Genomic DNA, 24,584 nt, shown 5'->3' with positions numbered 1-24,584 from the left:
CCATTGAATACTAAATCAATGACATTGATAAACACTGATATTTGAATATAATCATAGTAATATGTACTAAAAAGAGCTATATTTATAAATGTATTCTTTAGATAGATTAGGGACAAGAAAAGTAGGATAATTGGAGAAAAATATCATATTTTTTTTCCCTGTAATTTTTATCACAATATGGAAATAAGATTATATGACGATGTAATAACATATTTTTAATACACTTTCGGTTCAGAAACATAATAAAATTAGTAATGGAGAGATATAATTTTTATAGACGGTAAGGCTTTTATTTTTGGATCCCATTTTGACATACAATGTGGTGGAAGAAGGAGTATAAAGTCAGACGTATTTGAGGAATCGTGTTGGATGGGCATTGTCAGTATTTGAAAAATAACTTCAACACCTTCACAAGTTGTATTTATCAAATCATTCATCTTGAATACAGAGATTTTGAGCCCCATCCTTTGTCTCGGCCCAGAACTATTTTGTATTTAATAAATTAATGTATAAAATTAGAAATATTGTCTAGATGTTTCCTTTGATCAAAACAATTAACTTCAAATTAATGCTAATATTACAAAGAGTTTGAACTAATTGAGGTATTTCTATAATCTACTGTCTGCAAATATATAGATACAAAACTATAATATGAACATCCTAAATGATCAGAATGAGTCAATGAACTAATAAATGGATAATTATATCTCCCTTCTTTTATTAATTCTTGTTCAAGAATGATTTTATGTTCACACCACAAGATTATTACTTATTGTGTGTAGAACATTCTTAAACAGACATTAAATATATACATAGATATAATTAATTTACTATGAAAAAGTGCTTTGCATATTTCAATAAATAATATGTAATGATTTATTAAAATTTATTCATTCGAGTAACTAACTCTGAGTTAGCAGAATATATATTTATTTAAATATGATAATAATTGAGTCAAAATTTTATATAATATTAAGTTCTAAATCTACTTTTTATGAAACATGCATTGTAAAGTGGAAATTTGATACATGAATACTTAAAGGGGAAATGAACGAAGGTAGTGTAAGCTTCTTTTCATAGGTTAAAGATATTCATCATCTGTATACACATCCTTTGGCTTAAGAAGATGGAAAAAGACATATTTATACAACTTTACATTCATAGTTAGACAAGCACGTTCAACAATGTCAAACAACTATGCTCATCAGTCATCACTCATTAAATAAAAGTACTGTAATATTTAATTCTACGTACTTCATAATGAGCATGGAGATTCAAGGAAAGTTTTTGATGATAAGGACTATACTTAGAGTTCATAATAGATGTCAATTTAGGGGCTGGAGAGGTTGTAGCCCTCCGAATGAAGGAATTTCTGCTTTTTAAAAGAAAATTTAATAGTTAAAAATTGTTTTTTATAAAATTTATTATTTGAATTTTTTTCCAATAAAATTAATTTTTTGTGAATAGTTATAGATTTTTGAAACTTTTTACGTTTAGTGTAGATTTTTTAAACTTTTTATTATTAGCTGTGAATTTTGAAATTTTTGTGAATTGATGTGGACTTGTGATTTTTTTCCAAAAAGCTTCATATTTGAATTTTTTTTCAAGAAGTTAAATACTAGCAATGTAATTTTTTTTTTTTAAATTTAAAAAGTTTAATGTTTGAAATTTTTTCGAAAAAAATGAACATTGATTTTTTTTGTGAACTTCAAAAATTTAATATTGATATTAATTGTTATGTTATTACTTATTAATATATTAAGTTATGTTGAAACATTTCAAAACACACAGTGTTTATACAGCGTCGTCTATTGACTTTTTATGAGCTAATGCTCCTTGAAAAATATAAATTATTATTAGGAATAAAACACGTTGATAATTATATTGAGTCACACCAATTTTTCACCGAAAAGAAACAGAAAATAGACTGGAGAGGTTGTAACCTTCGGAAAGGCAACGGCATTTTTTCTTTTTACTAAAAAATTTAACGTTTAAAACTTTTCTTGAAAAAATTTAAAATTTTATTTCATTTTTTCAGAATATCTCTTGTTTTTAGAATTTTTTCCCCAAAAAATTTAATACTTTAATATTAAATTGAATTAAAATATACAATCGTATATTTGAGTAAATTATATATTATTTTTCGGCCAAATGTTCGTATTATAATGAAAAAAAAGATAATGTTTTTAGCGAGATAAGTAAAATATTCATAATACATATCTCATTAAGAAACCGGTTCCAATGATTGATAGTCATAAGGAAACGATTGGAGGGGCGTCCGCAGGGGAAGGGTTGGAGGAGTTGTAACACCCCTATCCCCAAATTAAGGATTTTTTGATTCTTACTAGAAAATTTATTTAAATTTTTCAATTTTTTTCCCAAAAAATTTAATTGTCTGTAAATAGCTATAGGTTTTTGAAATTTTTCTTCGAAAAATTTAATTTTAGAATTTTTTTCTAAAAAATCTCATTTTTTATGAACAGGTCTGGATTTTCGAGAAAAGCCATGGATTTCTGAAATTTTTAACGGAAAAATTTAATTTTTTTTTTTGTAATAGAGGTGAATTTTTGAAATTTTTGTAATTTTTTGTGAATAGCGGTGGATTTTTTGAAAATTTTTAAATTAGAGAAATTTAATTTTGGGCTTATGGTTCCATTTGGTGTTTTCTTGTCCCTTATTTAGGACCGAAGATCCCTGTCCCATCCAGTCCAGTCCAACTTGTCAGTCTTTAAACTAGGTAAAATCGATCCATCCTGACGTCATTGTAGGTGATTGTCCTATTTTTATTATTCCGTTATATAATAATTAATAGTATAAATTATATAACTAAATGTGTTCGTTCTATTATAATGAAAAGAATCATATTTTTGCAATATATATGCAATACTCTTAATTCATATCCATATAATATCTTATAAGAAATTATGGACTCTTTTATGAAAATTTCAAAGATAAACAGTTAAATATTGGTCCGGACGGAATAAGTATGGACCGACACAATACTGCCCAGGAGAGTCCGCAAGCCGGAGTGCTCTAGCTGTCCCCATACTAATAAATTTTTCCTTTTTATTAGAAAATTTAATATTTGATTTTTTTTTTTAGACCTAATATACAAAATTAAATTTTTAAAATTAATTATAGAAATTTCTTCCCAAAATATTAATCTTTTTCTGAATAGATGTGGATTTTTGAAATTGTTTTGGGAAAAATTTAATATAAGAATTTAAATTTTTAAAATTTCTTTCAAAAAAATGCAATATTTTCTGAATAGATTTGGATTTTTGAAATTTTTTTTCAAAAAATGTATAATATACACTTAAATTTTTTTGCCGAAAAATAAAATATTTCTGAATAGATGTGAATTTTGTTATTTTTTTCCAACAAATTAAATTTTTGGTTAACAAATGTGGACTTCTTACTTTTTTTGGAAAAAGTTTAATATATGAAATTAAATTTTTTAAATTTATTTCCAAAAAATTAATTTTTTGGAAATAAATGTCAATAGATTTGGATTTTGGAATTTTTTTTCCAATTTTTTTTTCAAAATATTTGGATTTTTGAAAACCAAGTCCTGCTGCCCCCCTTTTCTCTCTATGTATAAAAACTCCACTAATCCTCTTTAAACTAAAACAAATTGAATTAGGAGAAAATACAAGTATCCTCTGTCAACAGTAATCAATTAACTCACGAGCATTTGAGATGAACTCACTTAAATATTATATATATAATACATATTGTGAAGATCACTTATCAATCAAGCAACAACATGAGTGGGGGATTGTCATAACAGAACATACTACACATTATTATTTAAATCTTTATCCAAGCATTTTTAGACGTTTATAGGTCAAAATAGTGTTGTGTAAACTCCACTCTAATGCTGAGTCAATCTTTTCAAATACAGATAAAAACCAAATCGACTTCATATTGTGAAATTTATCAAAAATACTTTTTTGAATTTTGTGGCACTGCTCTCCTTTAGATATTTTCTAATCAATCACAATTTCTTATGAATAGGGTTGACTTTTTTGTATGGAAATCAGAAAAACCAAAATTGGTTGTTGCGTGTACTCCTTATTGTTTTTTTAACTTTATTTAATAGGTCGGCGTGGTATTAACTTTTCCCCTCTGAAGTAAGCATTATCCCCTATTTTTGGTATTAATTATTTTAATAGTGCATATTAAAATTAACGTAATAACAATATTTTCCATGGACTAATGCTACTTTAAATGTAGAAGGTTATAGAAATATTCTCCCTCCGAAATCGGGTAACAGGTAGCTTATATTAACAAAGGTTTTAAAAGTAGTAATGTTGCATGTCTCTCCCTGCACCTTCTCTTAGTGCTCTTTTTTTATTACAAAAATGTCGAGTCTATTTATGAATGGGGTTCTTCATATCATCTATGAAGAAACAATCTTTTTGGCCATGTTAAAAAAAAGAAACCGAAAATTAATATAGAATTTTTTAATGATTTGGAGGAGAATTACTCCTTTTTGATCCTTCGAGTACAACAAGGACTTACTACTACAACTCCGTAACAAATCCCGAAGGTTATCCTCCGTCTTTAATGAACACACGCGAATGTTCAATCTGCCTTTGTATACATCAATGATAGCGTTAATTTAATAGGCAAGAAAGTTCACTACTGAGGAATTAAATAATAATGACAACATCATAGGAAAATAAATATACCCTTCAGTGTAGATCGAAGTTTCTGTATAGCTTAAATTTGACAATAAACATTTGTCGTTATTATATTTATAGTATAATTATTAGGGATATAATTAATATGCAAATAAATCCAGTAAAAAAGAGTTTATTTTGGTTTTAAATACTTAAATAAAATTATAAATTTTTAATTCCAGCAAGCTCCTATTCAACTGAATAATCATCTGATCCCTAAGATGTTACTCAGTTAGCCTGTTCTTCCTATTGGTGAGAAGGTCCTTGAAAATACTTAAGGTTCTTACACAGTCTACGCATGTCATAGGAGTGGAGTTGAAACTCGCTGTGATGTTTGGATTCTCATTCACACACCAGAAAGCACTAAACGAATATTACTATTATTCTCAAATGCTGGGGGTTTCTTGAGAATCTCTTACAGCTTGCAGGTAAACTTGGAGATAGTCCTTTTAATGATGGACGAGAGAGAATATTTTCCTCGCACTGAGTGATGCTCTCATTTAAGACCTTGAAGTTCAACTTTATTGGGGCTAAGTATTGGATAAGAAAGGCTTCATCGAAAAGCTATGACTCCTCAATGGCCCTACTTTCGTCGTCAGGCATTTGATACTTCAAACTTCTTAAGTTTTCGAAGTAGGAGAAGGCTATATCTTGGTGCGCCGAGCTGCTTAATAAGAACTGAGGATTCTACAATCTTTGTCATAGATTATATTAGACTGTATATTTAATTTTACAGTATAAAAACTAAAGAGTTCTCCAGTAATTTTTCGATAAAGAAAAGGAAAATAAATTAATAGGTCGATATAAAATTTACCCGTTGAAAAAAATAATCGAGACCTCACTACCCTAATGATGACGGTTTTGATAAGGAAATGACGATATACACATCTCCGGCAAAAAAATCTAATATATTTATCATCAAATAAAATTACAGCACTTGAATAATATTGTATATAATAATATATAACGGTAGGTAATACTAAAAAGATCATGAATGAGTTTACACTAGTAAAATGGAATGAATATATAATTAATTAATTATATATTTATATATATAAATAATTGTATCATAAAAAGGAGTGGGTGGGTTATTGGAGGGGGGGGCTGCAAATTATGTAATTTTTTTTATTTGTTCAATTGTGTGTAGAAAATGCAAAAATTATCACTTTACATAAAAAAAAACTTAAAATTTTGGTCGACGATTTGACATAAAAATATTAAATATATGCATATCATAAATATTTCTATAAAAAAGATTGATTTTTCGATGCAATTTCCGGCGTCTTATTGCACATTGACTTGAGTATAATATAAAAGATGGAAGTGTATTATATGTTTTGAATGATGAATGCAGAGTTTTAGAAATAATTAAAAAAAAAAAAAAAAGTCCCCCAGAGACTTTAAAAGTAATGAACGTTTCTTTTCTTCTTGTTGAGGATCTTAAGGCTAGAAAAATTGATTTTATTCACAATATAATAAATTTTAAAACGCACGGAGATACGTAATTTTGTTTTATCCTTCTTGTTCGTCAATGTATATATCTGTATATTCATTTAATATATATAAATTTGTGATTCTATATAAATAAGTCGGTAGAGATTTAAATAAAATGAAATGTGGAGTAGAGTTGAGAGAGGAAGGTGTTGTTGTTAGAGGATCATCATAGATCACGAACACCAGTTCCATATCTAGCTCCAGAGGCTCTGTCTACCTCATGTTTAAAGTTATCATGATTGAATTCGAAGTGACTCTCAAGTTGAAGCTCTACTGAGAGATTCTGAAATAAGGAAGGAATAAATTAATATATTAGTATGGATAGATGTTAAATAAATGGTGCGTCAATCAATTCATTATATAATTCACTATAGGTGTATCGGATTAGAAAATATCGGACTAAGTCGGGTTACGAGGTGTTGGGTCTGCTTGTGAGCAAAAATATGAGAATCTATAGAATAAAAGTAATCCAATATATACTCATGATATCTCTATATATTTGAAACATCAGAATGTATTACTCAGTGATGAAGTCAAATATCACACAATCAAATCCCGATCAATTAAATAAAAATGTATTAACTTTAAAGCTTTACAAATTAATAAGCTTATATCAATGTGCAAATGACTTAGGGGATCGAGCCTTGACAAAATCCACCTCTAATATGCCCTGTATGTATAATGTTAGTGATGAAAATCGTGTGTTTTTTGGGCATGTTAAAAAAACAACGAAAATCAACAGTTACCTAGACAATTTTTAATAATGTTTTGGAAGGCATGCAGCTGTGTCAAGGGGGAGGGAAAATATACATAGACATTGGCTAGAATTCGCTCATTGTCGATCCTTCTGGTCCAACAAGGACTTACAATTATAACTCCGTAACTACATAAGCACACACGAATGTTCAATAAGGTTTTGTCTATAATTGAATGAAGTAGAAAAGGAAGTTATTAAATAAACTCGGGTGTTAAATAGTACTAACAACAGCTGGGGGAAATAAAATTTATTATTTAGATTACGAATTCCAAAAATCCGGGTTAGCTAAAAAATACAGGAGATTTTCATCCCTTATCATGTTAGTGATAATATGGGGGGTTATGGGTATTTTTGAGGGATGTCGTGCACTCTATAAAATAATGAAATTTGCATACAATAAATCTTCAATTTTGATTCAAGATTCTTAATAATAAAATGCAAATAATGTAATTGTATTTGCTAATACCACCAGAGTAGCCCCAGATTGGCAGGACACCACTACTTAATATTACAGATTCATTTACTAATAATAATTGAATAACAAATATATTCAATTTCATTTTAGAGAAAAATGATCCTTGAATGCTTATGTGCTCAATCTAGGTTGGAGGGTCGCTCCAGGATGTTTAAAAGCGGGAAAGAAGATTAAATACTCTGGGACGACTCCTTATGCCCCAAGGCTAAAGGTATCATAAGTCGAGAATTAATAACTTTGGGATCAGTCATACAAAATTGTATCAATTAGCTACATTTTGAAATGATTAAATATGGAACCTAGTCAATATAATAATCGCTATTTAGAACCATAATAATTATTTGTAATCATAATTGAGGAACAACATAACATATTTTGTTTTTACGATTGGATAGTCTTAATTACAACCAAGTAGTTATTATATAATGATATAATTAGCTTGTAAAACACACACATGAATTGAGAAATGGAAGAAGAAGGAAATCGTATGAATATAATTTAAGTTTGCAAATATTCTGAAGTACCTTCATCAAGTCAATAACAATTTAATTAATTAATCGTGCAAATTGATTTAACATCTTTTCACCGCATAAGACAAATAATCCTCATCATGTTGCGAACATAATATAAAATATGCACTAGTCATCGGTGTGAGATTGCAGTGAAAATGGACAACAATAGTTGTATTAGAGTGAATCGACAAAAAAAAAAAAAATATATATTTAAGCAAAAATACACCTTTTCAAAAAAAAGGGGTGAAAAACAGCGAGAGTTGGGAGAAAAGGTATGATGATTCACTCAACGGCTATGTCGTTGTCTTAAGGAATTTTTTTTACCATTTTTTATGACTCAGTTGGGACACATAATATTATTATGTTCTTACTTTTGAGAGACAGAAAAAATCAATAGGAATAGATGAGTAATACTATACTCAAGGGAGGGTGTACTAGAAATACTCCTCCCTTATTGCAAAATGGACCTACTTTCGCACACAGGAAAATATATATCCTCAATACTCACTTGAATCACATCTTTCATAAGAGCCTTGTCAGTTGACATTTTCGCCTTTTTCATAACTGAGACTTGAGGTCCAACCCATGTAACCAAAACAAATTTAGAGCGTTTGCTCATTTCATCACCAGTCTGGAATTTAAAGTATTTATTATTCTAGATAAATTGACAGAAATTGTAATTATTTAATGACTATAATTAAGGTAAAAGGAGTCTTAAATGAGGCAACAATTATGCAGACTCCTCAAAATCCCCAGAAAGAGAAGCAATACATACAGACTCAATTTTCCACATAAGAAATAAACTTTCAAAAATCATTTAAAGTTAGTGTATTTCCCTATTGGTCACTTTTAAAAGCCTGGGATAAAGCGAATTGATATATGTACAATTATTGGAAATTGGAAATGAACCGTCTAAAAAAGTATTTAAAATAACATAAAACAACAAAAATACAGCAAAATCTAGGAGTACAGCCTAAATATATTTAAGTATGTGAGGAATGTACACTGTGCGTTTAGTAAAACATGTATATTTTAGGTTTAATTTTGGATTTCAATCGATTTAAGCAACACAATTAACTTCTTATGACGTAATGTTCTGACGCCATACACATTACGTCTATAGAATCGGTCAAGACCGAATTTTAAATGAGACTGATCCAGATCGGTATAAGATTTTCAGACAAAAGCCTAACACTAGTGATTATTGTATGTATATCTATTCATCATTTTATTAGTTCTTTCTATATAGCTTGGATGGAAAAATGAAAAGATTTCCTCCCTACCACTTTTAATATCTTATAAAAGAATGGTTATGATGGGATTTCTGAATAGGATGTAAAAAAGTATTATTCCTCTCATAAAATAAAATGTATGAAGGTCGATATTTGGTGGAGCAACGGACAATATATAAATACGCCTCATTGCCATATCGCTCGAATCGTTTATCTTTGAGTTTCTAAGGCGATTATTGGGTATCTGGCAAAAAGGCACTGTCAAACTATGAAATCATGCTCCACAAAATCCACTAAAATGATACCAACAATAGAGGATGGCCAATATGGCAATGAGGCATAGCTCTACTTTGTTCGTTGCTCCACCAAAAATCGACCTAATAACCAAGTATTTACACTTACTTATCCTTTACATAACTCACAAGTGCGTAGTACTTATTAAAACAATTTAAAGTTGCCAAAATATACTTACCATAATTCGAATATAACCAAATCCCCTGTCCTCATTTCCAAAGCAGGATTTGAACTCATTAAAGTCATTACCAGTAGCTGTTACACCAAGCTTATTGCCTTCGAATTTAAACACAGCCCTAAAATTATAAAATAAAAGTTACGGGTTATTAGTGATCATTGTTAATAATTATAGATAAGTATTACTATTTTTGTACAATTAACAAGGGGGTTGGGGTGTGTTGGAGATATAGGAATAATAATTATGTAAATACCCACATCCCATGGATCATTACTATCAGTAATGTAATGTTATCTCAACATCATCCTATGAGGGTAGAAGGAACGTACAACAATAACATTACAAGTTAAGTATCTTAGGTAACAAACTAGGTACTGCCTACATTTACTTCCTTGTTATATACGTACGGATTCGGAGATATATGATAATGTGGGTGCAGTTGACATTGGGCAGGGGATGAGTACCCTACAAATTTAACACATTTGTCGTGTGTTAACTAAATAAAACTTTTGAAAACAAAAAAAATTATACCATATTTATTATTTTAAATCATACAGGACCGTTATCACTAGGGAGGGGGCCTGGGCGACCACATAATTATTTTGGTAGTATATTTAATTATCGGCACTATTAATGATGAGTTATCAATAGTCACTCCTATCAGGCTCCTGCAATTCAAGAACCCTTGATTACGGGACTGTCATATAAAGAGACGGTTCAAAATTACACAGCCATAATATTCAAATGCCTGGGATGAGTTAAGATACACCCAAGAACCCATAAACTATACTGAAGGACCTTAATTATACCACCTTATTCTTTCCTTTCATTGTAACGTTGCATTTAAGACAATTTACGACGTCTTTGAAGGATTAATACAAACAATTTGTTGACAAAAATGAAGGATATTAGTTGAAGAATACAAATGAATCTCAGACTCAATTTGAGAAAAATATTTACAATTTGCTCTATTGTTGAATGGCTACATTTATTGGACACATGCCTAAGATTTCAGTATGATCCAATCTAGACACAGGATTCAAGTCAAATAATGACACGATTCAAGCAACTAGATTAAGATTATTGAAGTCATCTTAAATCAAATGAAGGTTCGAGTTAGTCTCTAGATTCACTTCTTTAATTAAAAAGGGCATGTAAATTAAGTCGGATTTGTGACTGGAGTACTTCTGGTGAAGGGGGAGGTGGATCAATGATCATAAGATTAAATATATACCATTGCCCGTATGTATACATCATAGTCACGACCTGACTTGTATGCATACACCCATATCAAAAAGTATATTCAACTCTCACCCATGTCATTTAAATGAGTGTTTGTACCTGTGTTGTGCCTACACTCTACAGATAAGTACATGGGGTTAAATCGAAGGAAAAAGACACAACAGGGGATGGATATATTGAAGGTACTACTAAGAATGGAAAAGCATTTCTTTTATGGGGACTTTTAATGAAAATGTTTTGTTCACCTCCTCGAGGATGGAGCTCTACTCTCTGGGGGGGTAGAGAGAAGTCACTTATTTGATTCAATCCAAGATGCCTTAAAGAGGAAAAAGAGAAAAACTTCATCACATCACCCTTCTATTGACAACTCTTTCGACATTCATAATTATTTCTCAAATGAACAAATATGGGAGGAGGGGGTTTATTGAATAGAGTATTTTATTGTGACGTCAGAATGGTAGATAACAACCAAGTTTTATTAGAATAAACACCATTTTTTCATTAATATTAAGGAAATGGCTAGTGTTATATATTTGTACTTCAAAATGGGGGGACAAAACAAAAAAAAGAATTGATGATCAAAAAATGCCTAGTTTTATTATATATCAGAGCCCAATATTTATGTAGTTACATTATTATACCATCTTATTTCTATAGCGACGATAATATGTATATCTAAATATCCTAATTTTGTCGTCCCAAATATGGGACTTTCCGCATATATTATTTTAATTTAATTCAAATATCACTGTTGGGATTTGCATTAAGTAGTTTTAATCCATGGGTTTTATTTAATCTAAAAGCCATTTGATGGACTTAAATCGAGATTTATTGTAAATATGTCCATTCGTCAACTTTGAGCCCGCAAATGGCTTCACCTTAAATTATGATTCAATATATGACGTCAGTGGAATGTTCATAGGAATTAAGCCATTTCAATATTGCTTCATAAAATATTATCCACATAATATTATTATATAAAAATTATTTTATATTTTCATTGGTTCTTTCCCTCATTCACTTTCAGTGCGTGTACTAGGAATTATAAATAACAGTTAACTGAAGAAAAAAAATAATATTGTATCATGTATATTATCATAATTCAACATATGTTGATATTACATAAAAAGAAACATGATTTCTCATTTGCTTCCTCTCTCTCCCTCTGGTTTAATATCATCGAAGAAGAGGGAACATAATTGATAAACTGCATTTCAAAATACCGCATAAGCTTATATATTATTATCTTGTAGTGAAATGATGCAATATCCTAGCTCTTCAAAGAGTAAAACGAGGACAAAGTAGACTCAACTCCTCGCAGCAAGTCCAACTGAAGTCAAATGATTTATTTAAGGTGACTGGAGTATAAGAAGTACTCGAAAGTCATTAAAATTAGCCACTGGCAAGTTTGTTTGTTTTTTTACTAGCCCTGTGCAAAATTTACTAGCCCAGAATATCACAAAATATAAACTACCTATCTACTTCGTACATATGCGAAGATCTTTGATGGGCTTAGATTGGAAGATACAAGAACGTTTTGTATTATCAGAAACAAATGTTTTACGGAATATATTCAGTAGATCGGTTGGCTATGGAATGGATTTTTTTTAGTTTGTTAGAAATATATATTATGGTAAAAAACAATTCCAAAATACACGGAAACTGAAATATTGCAAAATTTGCCTGTTAAAAATATGTTTTACTTTAAAGTTAGCCGTAATATTAGGTTTCCATGTCTATTCGAGGTATGAGACGTTGAGACAAGTTAATTCTCATAATTAGAACAAAAAATTACCTCCTTAAGATTTAAGGTACGGCATTATGCAGTCAAACAGGGTAGATACAGGCCATCCTGAAGTAGCACCACCAGTTTTTTACTAGTGCGTTTGTTGAGCCCTGGATATAAGTAATTAAGATGATTTTATACAAAAAGAAAGTTGTCTTCGCTAGATATAAATCAATTTGAAAGTCAAGTACATTTTTCAGCTGTATTATGTAGTAAATATTACATTTATTTGCAGAAAAGCGGTAAAAATCCATCAAATATTACCAAAGTGACGATAACTTTTAATTATATACTCCAGAAAGAATATATTTGAACCATAAAAAACAACAACATTTGAATAGAAAATCTCTCGATTTCTTTGAATTAATATATATGTATTACTAACTGTTCAAAATCCACTAAATTGGGGATACTCTCGAAGAAAAATATCATCAGCGCAATGTTATTATAACAATGTGAGCCAGAACCAATTTTCAGTTGTGAGTGAAAATTTACTAGGATAACGGATGACGTCGTTGGGATACAGGAGTACAACGCTGGAGAATAATTGAAAACCCGTAACACAGTGTTTATAAATAAAACATCAATCGGAAAAACAAATTTAAATTACTACATTTACCCTAACAAAGGGGGCGGATGACGTCAACACAAAGAGGAAGAGAGAATTACTGAATAAATAAGCCGTGTTTCCCCTACGATTTTCTTATTTTCGAATAACATTGATCAAGCGTATGATTGGCAATGCACCCGTAGTTTGTGTGTGTTGTTCACCATTTTAGTTGAAAGTGGCACACTCATTGATTAGAAATGTTGAAGTTGGCACTCCATGTCTCCCTGTCTCATGTTGCTAGACCATAGATAAATAAAAATATGGAAGTGGCAAGGAATTTTATAGGCCCGATTGTATTAGTTAGGTAAACAGAAAATAATTATAATGATCTTGAAAAGTTTAAAGTAACTATTGTGTTTGGCCTACTAGAAATTGGAATCTCAACTTTTTTCCAGTAATGCCCCTCTTGTTAAATATTTTTTCAAAATCTCAAGTACCCCAAGGAGTGCCTTGGAATATCTAAAGGAATACGCGTCCCAGTGATTGATAATATGTTAATATCCGGAGTAAAAAAACACCAACCTATGATTTTTGATATTGATTGTATTTATCCCAAACTGCTATCTCCTAAGCAGAAAAAAGTTAATACGTGAAGGCAATGGAACAATGGATTTCGCATACTTCACTTTTTTTCCTCTATGGAACAGACAGATTCATTGGCAGTTTCTTCGCTTATTGGGAATAATCGGTCATTGTGATCTATTGCCGATTTATTTTTACATATATGTATATGTATACCTACATAAGTTTCAGATTATAAGAAAAGTATTTGATAGAATCCTATTATCTGGAGTAATATTTCCTGAGTATTATCATGAGTCAGGAGGAAATAGAGTCTTAGACTTGCTACTGCGATATAATATCAAACGTACTAGGCTATGAGTGAAGATTTGTGTTTATCCTTCATGTAATATGCCTATTATTCATCTAAGCAGTTAAAACGTGCTTGAGTAATGACTAATAAGCACATTTTTACCCTTCACCTGCAGGTCGGACTTGCGAAACGAGTCAAAGGACTTGATAAATATGACTCAAGTTGCATTGAATCACATAAAACAAGTCTGACGAGGGACTAGGAAATGGTATTACTTGTTTAATAAATTATTCAAGGATTCATAATTCATCTAAATTTAGTTACAGTAACTCTAATCAGAAGTTCGATACGAATCTATTGACTTGAGTCCATCCCTCAGATAAGATATTATTTCATACTTGATTTAAATGATTTTGCAAAAACAACATCTCCAATCCCTACTCCCCCACCACAGACTATTTTGAATATGTGTCCAGTACACGCGGAAGTAACTGGGTCGTACCATGACTCATAAATTCTACAAGGCTAAGGGTTAACCTTGAACAACAAGCACACACACACACAAACCCAACACCTAAATCCCCCCCCCGTTGATATGAGTCACGCATCTGGGAGATGTTCAACCACCGTTAGATTTACTATTTAAATACTTTTCATCGTTTCTCGTTTCTTGAATGGACATATTCAATTACATATTAAATATGTAGATGTTGTGTACACGTTGCAGGTTCTATAAACAAGTTCGGTATTTCTTCGTAAACAAATGTCTTTCAATTACCAACTAATAATTGGTGATTTGTTAATTTCACGTTGATCTATTGAAATTAGATGGCATTATGTGTAATGTAACTGTGGCTCTTTCAACAATTTGCCACATAGAACGTCTCATCTTTTAGTAATTTTCATCGAAATAGTCAAAAATTACATCAATACACGAGCCTTCATGAAAATTTAATTATTGTTTTACTCTTATCATATGAACTTCCAAATTATTCATCCCATTTTTTGCGTTGCAACATGTACGATTTGCAACCAAGTCAGGACTTATACACACGACATAAATATTAGTTAATAATAATAATTATTATATTTACCACTCTGTATCTGATGTATCGCTACGAACATCTTCGTAAGCTCTGCGAATTTCGTCTTTCTCCACACTCGTGGCCATATTGTGCTGTAAAATAATTATTAACAAGAGTTAGTTTATAAAAAGAAATTATTTAAATAAATAAAAATAAAGTTTTCTTCAAACATGCCCTGGGGGAAGAGGCCCGTTTTAAGTCAGGACCTAACTCAGTTAAGGGCCTCAATGTTGAGTTAAAGAAATTGTTTATAAGTCCTTATATATTCTGTCCAGTCCAGTCTTAGGACTCTCAGTACTAAACTGATTAAAAATAAAGATCTCAAGTTAATCCATCAGTTATATCCCTCAACCTTTCCTCTAAAAAAGAAACAGAAAGAAGGCACAAAATCAGTTGTTGGTTAGCCAATTTTTCCCAACGAGAAACTATTGTTCAATTCCAATTGAGAATTGTTCACATTTTGAAATGAGCTAATTCTTATTCAACCAATCAATGATTAGAATTAAAGAAGAAAAAACATCAGACAACTGATTAACAAAATACACGGTACATTTTTGTCTTAGCAAGGTAACACCGTGTAATTTTTATGAAATACCAAATTTATGAGGTTTGGGACGGATAAGCAGGATTGGGCAGGACAGAGACTGAACAGGACTGCAGTCTAAAGTCATAAAGACCGACACAATACTAATATTTATTAATATACTGGTCTGGCTTACTTATCTTCTCTGTCCCGGTGACAATCATTAGGGTAAGGTAATCCCACCGAGGAGGGTTAAAAGATGTCTTTGTAATCATATGTAGGAGTACTGATGATTATAATTAAGAAAATCAACAGTAAAATTTAAAAAGTAAAACATTTGCACTCTCTTTTTCTTAAAAGTAGTACATTGTTACATACTATTTAAGTACTTATTCAATGATAAAACAGAGAGAATGAAAAGTCACAGATGTGATGTAATCGTTTTCACTTTGTGTTTTCTCTTCATATGTAAAAAAAAAAATGATAATTTTCATATTAATGACATAAAACAAATCTAATTAAACAACGTCAAAATGTAGTCCATAATATGTATAAGAAAAATAATTAATAGTGCTTGAGGGAAGTGTGCATTGTAAATATGTAACGGTGAGTCTACATGTATGTTATATATATATATATACCTGGGAGAGTGACTTTTGAAAGGATAAAGCATATAACAGCAGAGATTCTACTTTTGCAAAAATCATAATCAATCATTGAGGATACTTCCAAATGAGTAATGAGTGCAAAAAAGTATGGTTTAAGTAATTGTAATCAGTAAATAAATAGAAATTCACTGATGAGGCAATGAATTAATTAAAATTAATGGATAAAAATGACGTAAATTTTCACAAAACAAGTTTCATGTAGTAAAAAAAGGTTCCATGCAAAGAATTTCCCCTCAGCTGTAAAAATGTAGAAATTAATCACGCGTTTCCCAAAAACAATAAAATTTGGGAATCAGTCGCTTAAGCGCACTGAGAGTTCCATAGTAGACTTCCTGAGATTCCGCAAAAAGCGTTTGCAATTAGCTAAAAATTACATAAAATTATTAAAAACTAAGATTTCCCAGAAAATAATTAAGCATTGGAATCAATAGCTAAGGATCTTCCTTTGAATTATGAGCTTATACTTGACTCGGATAAGGCCTTTCATATAAAATCCTCCATCATCATATTTCAGAAAAAAAAAAAAAAAAGATGATGAATTTTTGCGAAGTGCAATTTTCCATGTTCTCGAGGAGGGATTTATGAGTATATTTGATTAATAGAAATGTAAAATAATTATTTGAGTAATAAGAATAATACTCCTTGCTGGCTTTTGTGTTAAAAAGGTCACTAATTGAAAATATACCCTGGTTTGACGTGATTTAAGGACCATTTACGAGTTAATTAATTATAATTAAGTTAAATCTACATGGTCTAAACAAGTATTAGAAGAATAAGAAAATAAAAAAAGTAAATGGAGAAGCCACATAAAATATAATAAGATCAAATGCTTCTTTATAGTTAAATGTTATATATTTTAATGATTACCTAAAAAGCTTAGTAGTGAAAGAGGTAGTCAAGCCAAAGAGCATAAAGAAGCATTTTAAAGACAGAGGTACTATGGTTGAACATAAAAGCCTATTGTTCAAAATATTTATAAAAAGAAAGAGTAGTCTACATTAAGAGCTGTCCAGGATTCTACCAAGCTCGAGTCCGGGGTACTTAACTACTAGAACTATGACGAAATCACATTACCTTTTTAGGACATAACTTTTCTGAAGGATTTGTGGAGTTGGGTTTGTCAATTTTATCAGTGTAAAGAGAAGTAATAGCTTTAGCTGGTTTGTTCCTAGGGGTTCTAGGACTTGATGGAGGTGTGGCTTCTTTGGCCAGAATGGAATTTTTGTAAATCTCAGTAATGTCCCGAGAGGGTTTAGATCTGTTCACAACAGCAGCAACTTTTGAATTTTTATTATTGTTTTCTGTGTCATTACTTAATGCCTCTGTATAAATCTTTGTAATGTCGCCATTGTTATTGTTGACTCGAGGAATGTGACTAGGTTTAGGAGAAGTGGGCGGCTTGGGAGAGGTTATATTGCGTTCTGGAGTTTCTGCACGAAGGATTTTCTCATTATTAGCGGGACCAGAATTAAGTTTTCCTTCTTGTTGATGTTGGTCTTGCTCCAGAACTGTAGTTGATGAAGGGACGGAGGATTTGATTTCTTCTTTAGGAACTTCCGTCACCAATGGCTTGCTCTCAGAGATGATTTTGACTGAATCCTCAGAAGTAGTTGACGGGGATTTCATGACGTCTTTCTCATTCAAGTGAACAAACTCTTCATCAGAGGAAGAGTCCTTCATATGGATCTCGTCATCTGATATTTTCTTATGAATGCTTGGCTCGTCTTCAGAGGAGGACATTAACTTTCTAGGAGAGGCTGGCGCATTGATTTCTTCTTCTTCATCAGATGAATACACCACTGACTTTTTTTGATGAATAGGTGACTCAATTTTTTCGTCATCTGAAGAGGAAACAGCTTTTCGATCCTCCATAGAGGGTGGTGGGGATGGTGCCGCCTCAAGGATAGGTTCGTCAGATGATGATGAAGAGGGGGACTTTTTGATTTGAGAGGAAGGACTTGCAAGATCAACAATAGCTTCATCCGAGGAAGAAGTCGAAAGTTGTTTTTGCTCAAATATATTTGAATTGACTTCTTCAGTTACTTTCACTTCTGGTACAATGATATTGCCATCATTCAATTGAAGTATTGGCTGATGTTGCTTCTCTGGAGCTACATCAACAAGTTCATCTTTCTTCTTATTCTCTTCCTCGAGGCCGGATTCCTTCTTGCTACTTTCTTCCTTTTCCTCAATCGTTACAGTTTGTCTCTTGGAGAGTTCAATTTCCTCTTTAGACAACTCTTGATTATCATTCAATATATCTAATTTCTTTTCCTCCTCTAATTTGTTTTTCAAAACATCGGATTCCTCATCACTGAGTTCATCTGGAGCATCATCAGTGTCAGAGCTGGATGAATGCCGCCGAACTTGTTCTCTTCTTCCTCCCTTAGATTCACGTTCTGAACCACCAGTTTTAGAAGAGTGAATATGTCCTACTGAGACTCGATTTGATTCAGAGCTGGTTATGTCATCATCATCTATAACATCAGCACCATCCGCAGATGAATCTGAATCAGAGCTAGAAGCCTGAACGTATACATAGAGAGATACAAACATAAGCATGAATAAGGCATATTCTTTGTAGTATAAAAAAAATATACACCTTGGGATCCATCAAATTGACAAAGGCACGCATAACTCATTTAGGTAATCACTAGCAATTTAATCATAATTCACGATACGAATACAATTACTAACTTAATTAATAATTACCATAAAAACCAAATATTTAAAAATATTATTAGTGTCTCAATATGTATGTATTATATAATATGTACTGAAACAGAGGCACTGTTCTATTGATTACCCCCATCATTCCCCTCTCCCGAATTAAAAGAGGCATTGACAAGTAATTACCCCTAAGTCAATATAAACCTTGAAAATATGAATGAATCACTGTTTAGGGTAAACTAGCAAATGAGCAAACCGATCAGCCTGAAATTTGCCAATTAAATACTCGACTGCATCTTTAGTAATGTGGTCAAATAAAATTTGCAATAAGCCCTAAAAACGATTTATATTGTTGTGGGTCTTATTTTCTTTTTTTTTTACAAATGAACAAAAAAAAAATAATAATAAATTAAGTGGATAATTATTATAATTATCTAATAAACCAAATAATCCGAGAGGCCGTTAGGGATCAAAATATATCATATTGAAAAAAGTATTCCATTATTTAACATAGAATATAAAGCAGAGAAGATTTAAAAAAAACTTATTAAGTTGTTTCTAATATTGGGGCCGTTTAAGTCCTTAAAATTGGTCACAAACTTATAAAAACCTAACATGCTCGGGTATTCTTGTGCTCGTATTTATTGAAAGCAATATTTTGTCATTTTGACAAAAAAAAAAAATTTAAATAAATTCCACATATTAATTAATTATTCAAAATATATATATAAAACCCAACTATTATCACATACAGTGCTCAACCAATATATTTTGTAAGTGTTTTTTGGGTGCAAAAAAGAAATATTTTCTCGTACTTTTTCATAGTCACAAGATATTTATTAAGAGTGGTGCTAAACAAATAAATTTAGGAAAGTTTGATATGGAATGACGTCATTGTTTAACACTGAGAAGCAAAAAATATACATAAGAGATTCCCTCAGTGTGTTTATTCCATAATATCAGCTTTCTAAATATGTACCAAATAGAAAAGAAAAATACCGGTAATGGTTCTCGTTCACACAACTTTTTAAGCAAGGGAGAAAGGAGACTCAAATCATGTGAGTGAGAGACTTGGTCATCACAACCACATTCATTCAAAAATTGCTCATAAAACTAATTACGTGACTCCTACATAGAGGAGACGTTCTTATCCTTCAATCCCTCTAAAATATGTTTTTATCAGGGGCTTCCGCAGGTGGAAGGACCCACACAAATTAAGGAACTTTTTTATTCTTACTTTTAAATTTCGAAAAAACTTATTGGTCTATGGATTTAAAAAAAAATTCTAAATTTAAAATATAATTTTAATCAAAAAAAATATCAGTTTTTTCTGCACAGCTCTGGATTTATGAAAAAAAATTATTCTTCCCAATTTTTTCCCAAAATATGTAATTTGTATTTTTTTATTCTCGAAAAAATCCAAAAACCAAGCCCCTTCTGTATAGGAACCCCTTTAGTAACTCATCATAAATGAATTAGAAGAATCAGGTGGAAATCAGTGGCTCGCATTATCAAAGAGCAGACTTAATAATTATTTTAATAAATTTTCATTTTAATGGCGAGTGTTAACTCTTATTTTTTTTTGTTACAAAATGATGAATTAGGATTCATTTATATGTCATGTTTAAAAAGTGTAATTAAACTTTCAAACTACCTACAATTGTTGACTCCTAATAATTATACGACTATCAAGGAAATTAAGGAATGATAAATCGGTAACATCCGCCGGTACATACGTTCTTTTTTTACAGACATAAAGTGTAGATATTTATATATAACAATCCCCCCCCCCTTCAATAAGTAGTTTGAATGAGGAGAATGTCATCACATTATTTAATAGGATATATATGTACATTAATTCAAGTCTCAGGTTTATTAGTGGTGTGGATATAACTAAGAAGGAGTTTGATGAGCCACCACCTTCTCCATTACTCCTAATTTCACTTAATAATTATTAAATAAAAAAACTATTCCACCAGAGTCAAAAGATCTTAATCTTTAAATAAAATTAATAGAATATGTAGCCTGCGGATTTCTATATCTACGTAATTTTGATTTGTATTCAAATAGAATAACTCTTAATCATAAATCCAAAAAAAGTGCTGGAATAAAAGAGTGAGAAATTGTAACTATAAAATGCCGTGATACCCCAGATGATAAATGATTATCATCCTACAAACAATGTGAATTATGCGTGAATTCCAATTTGTGAGATTCCAAGGTGCCATTTTGGACAAAGCCATTAGAGTAAAAATAAAAGAGAGAGAGAGAGAGAAAAAAAAAAGAGGAGAAAAGAAAAGACTGAATAGAATATAAAGAGGAGAGACTCACTTTGCGAGGCTTATACTCGGGCTCACCATCCTTGCGAAATCCTTCATTTCCGGCTTTACTCTCTTCTTCATCAGAGGAGGAGACATAGCCTCCATTATTCTTCACTTCAGACTCAGACATATCGTTGTATATGATGGAAATAAAGGAGCGGATATTGTGGTATATTCCTATATGCAAATTAAAGCCACACTAATGTTGTCAAAAGTTTTTATTAAATCTACGAATAATTCGGCTCTTCCAAAGACCTGAGTAATTTCAAACACACGATTCCTGTATGGAGTTTAAGTAGAGACTGAATGAGTGTGTCTATGTTGGATTATCTACTACTGAATGCGAGTACCACCAAAAAATAAAACAGTTTCTTCTTCTCCTGCTCCAGCTCCCTCCCTCCCTTCCCCCCTCGTCTTATGTTCCGAGAAGGAGGTCTTTGTGCGTCTGCGTTAATGTTACTTCTTGTCTTCCCAAAAACTCCGGCTTTCATCCTAGTATGATTCATTTTTTCCCCTTCTGCCGCACGCCTTTTCGGAAAGATTCAAGTCAGCGCATGCGTGTGTGCGTCCCTTAGTACTCATGTTTGAAACAACAGGGGTTGAGGATGCAACCTAGTAGAACACTCACACAATACATATTATTCTGATGATTAAAGTTCTCAACTTTTTTGTTTCTTTCCCCTTTTTTTTTTTTTTTGCAATACAAATTAGCACAATTTATTTATAAAACATGCATGCTACACGCCCCTTCAATGGATGAATCATTGCTGTCGGACAAGGAGGTAACATTGAGGAGGGTATCATCGATCCACGTATATGTATATATTTGTATTTTATGAATTGAAGTTGTTGCTACCCCTAGTCGTATTACCGTTGTATCACCAACAAATCCCAAAAAGAAATGATTGTGTATCCTAAGTACTTATAATAGTAATAGGACCAACGAGTATAAAATCCTTAGTTAAGCCCATTTTTTTGTGCATATTTATCGTCGTCCAGTTTAATGCCTACAAAAGTATCGATATATAATGTGTAATAACAAATATCCCTCCACTAGGGGATTCATTATGATTAAATCTTAAGGGCATGTAATTCAAAGGAGGATATACTCTATATTTAAATAAGGATTCTTCAATTATAGGCCCTGTATTCAAGTTTCTAAAATAATTCGAAATATATAAGAACGCTAACTGGATTATATTACGGGTGGGGCTTAATTCTTGGAATATTTAAAAAAAAAATCAAATATTAAATTTTTTTGACAAAAATCCATATCTATTCTCAAAAAATATTGAAAAAATTAAATTATTTGGAAAAAAAAGTTCAAAAATTCCACTGTCGTCAAGGTGTGAAGAGTCTTCAGGCCCAGGGCCTTGGCCATGGTAGTAGCAGAGGGCGGTTATTTCGAGAAATAACTTTGTAATTATTGTTCTTTCGAATCTTATGAAATGTCATTACAGCTAAGCTGCTCTCCTCAAAAAAAAAAAACCTATTCAAATTGTCTGGGTTACCATGTTAATTTTCGGCTTTTTTTGTTTTTGATTACATGCAAAAATGATTAGGATTTACAACTCTAACTATTCATATTAGTATCATAAATCCATTAAGGGGCTCATTGTGATGATATCTTAAGGAATTATAATTCAAAGGAGTACATACATCTTATGTACTGTATATTTAAATAAGTGATTCATTCTACCAAAAGGATTCTTGAATAAGACTCTTGGTCTTCAACTCGCATTGAAAACCTCTTATTTAAAAAAACAAACAACAAAACAACTTTAAGTCACTCATAGTTGTGAACTTAGCGGTTCTTCCTATGTACTAACATTAAAAATGGGTACTGTGTTATATATTATTACAATGGGACTTTTAACTGAGTTGAAATATAGTTTGATATTTACACATAAATTCTCTTCATTTATGTTACATAAAGTATATTTCTTTCTCAAAGAATCACTTTGCTCTTACATGAAAGGGTCCACAGTGAAGTCAATCACATAGACCAACCACCTCTTACTTCAACCACAAACTCCAACCTGACCTTGAAAACTAGCAAAGGCCTACATGAGAATCTCCTTGTCCATGTTAGTCACTGCCTCAAGAATGGAAGCACACGAGAAGTCAGCAGTCTTATATTCACATTTATTGGACTCTCTCCAAGACACCGCCTCACACATATGTAGTCCCAAGGATTCAGGAGGCAATGATGAGTCATATTTACAGGTGTTCCCGACCTTTCAGATTCCTTGAAAGCCTTGGGATCTTCATAAACAGTTGATTTGGGCAGGTTCGTAAACACAATAAAGCCTAATGGCGTTCGTATTTGGAGGACATCTAAAGAATTTTGTATTTTTTCTTGAACAATTTGGTCAGATGAATCTGATGAACATACTTTCATAAGGATAGATTTCAGGGTACCTAAATAATTGAGGTCTAAACTTGTTCCGTATTTTAAATCCCACTTTGGAATAGTGCAGTTTATTTTTGAATTTTTCTCGAATTTAATAGAATTAAGGCTAGTGCGGAAAAGTTGTTGTCATGTGCATAGTCTGTGCAAAATTGCATTGTTCTACGATGTAATCTTCAGCCCCATCATCTCGGTTAAAATTTGAAACAAGGCAAAAAAAGAAAAAAAAAATACTTTGTGAATGCAGATTTTAAAATAAAAATTATTCATTATTTTGTATTAAAGTATTTTGATAGACATTTTTTTTTCCTAAAATCATTCTCAAAAGCATAAAAAGCGAATAACTTTAAAGAAAATTTTGAACCAGTAATGGATTTTGGATATTAATTTAAGATCCGAGTAGTTTTGTTTTTGTTTATTTTTAAATCTGATAATTTTTCGTCTCTCAGTTCTATTCTTAGATTCTCTCTTCATATTGACTCATGTTAAAGGTCTACAAATTGAATGAGACTACATCCAAGGTTGTCTTCCATGACCTCTTATTCACCTTGGAAACTTCACACAAACTCAGGACTCGACACAGTTTCTATGAAATACAGTTTTGTTTTTTTGGGTTAGATCCGAATACATATATCGGGTTCAAACTTTGTATTGAAGTAATTAAATTACGAAAACCCAGATTTTTATGGAATCAATAAAATAGAACTCAGATTTTTGATATTTTTAAATAGTATATGTATGATATTCTTTTTTTATATATTGAATATGTCCTCCTTCAGAAGCAATAACAGCCTCGATACGCCTGCCAAAAGATAAACTGCTCTTAAC

General features: G+C 31.2%; 1 protein-coding gene across 1 annotated transcript; it reads right to left on the bottom strand.

Moving 5' to 3' along the window:
- Window positions 1-5,574: 5,574 nt before the first annotated feature.
- On the bottom strand, window positions 5,575-22,353 carry LOC121130581 (uncharacterized). Its single transcript, XM_040726325.2, has 6 exons — window positions 21,357-22,353; window positions 17,430-18,881; window positions 15,174-15,256; window positions 9,628-9,745; window positions 8,432-8,554; window positions 5,575-6,462 (listed from the first exon to the last, which is right to left on the bottom strand). The coding sequence occupies exons 1-6, from the start codon at window positions 21,474-21,476 to the stop codon at window positions 6,346-6,348; spliced, it is 2,013 nt and encodes a 670-aa protein (XP_040582259.1). The 5' UTR covers window positions 21,477-22,353; the 3' UTR covers window positions 5,575-6,345.
- Window positions 22,354-24,584: the final 2,231 nt, after the last annotated feature.

The sequence above is a fragment of the Lepeophtheirus salmonis genome, chromosome Z (genome assembly GCF_016086655.4).
Source record: "Lepeophtheirus salmonis chromosome Z, UVic_Lsal_1.4, whole genome shotgun sequence".
NCBI classification, from domain to species: Eukaryota; Metazoa; Arthropoda; class Copepoda; order Siphonostomatoida; family Caligidae; genus Lepeophtheirus; species Lepeophtheirus salmonis.
The sequence above is the reverse complement of the archived record's forward strand: the minus strand, read 5'-3'. Positions and strand labels throughout refer to the sequence as shown.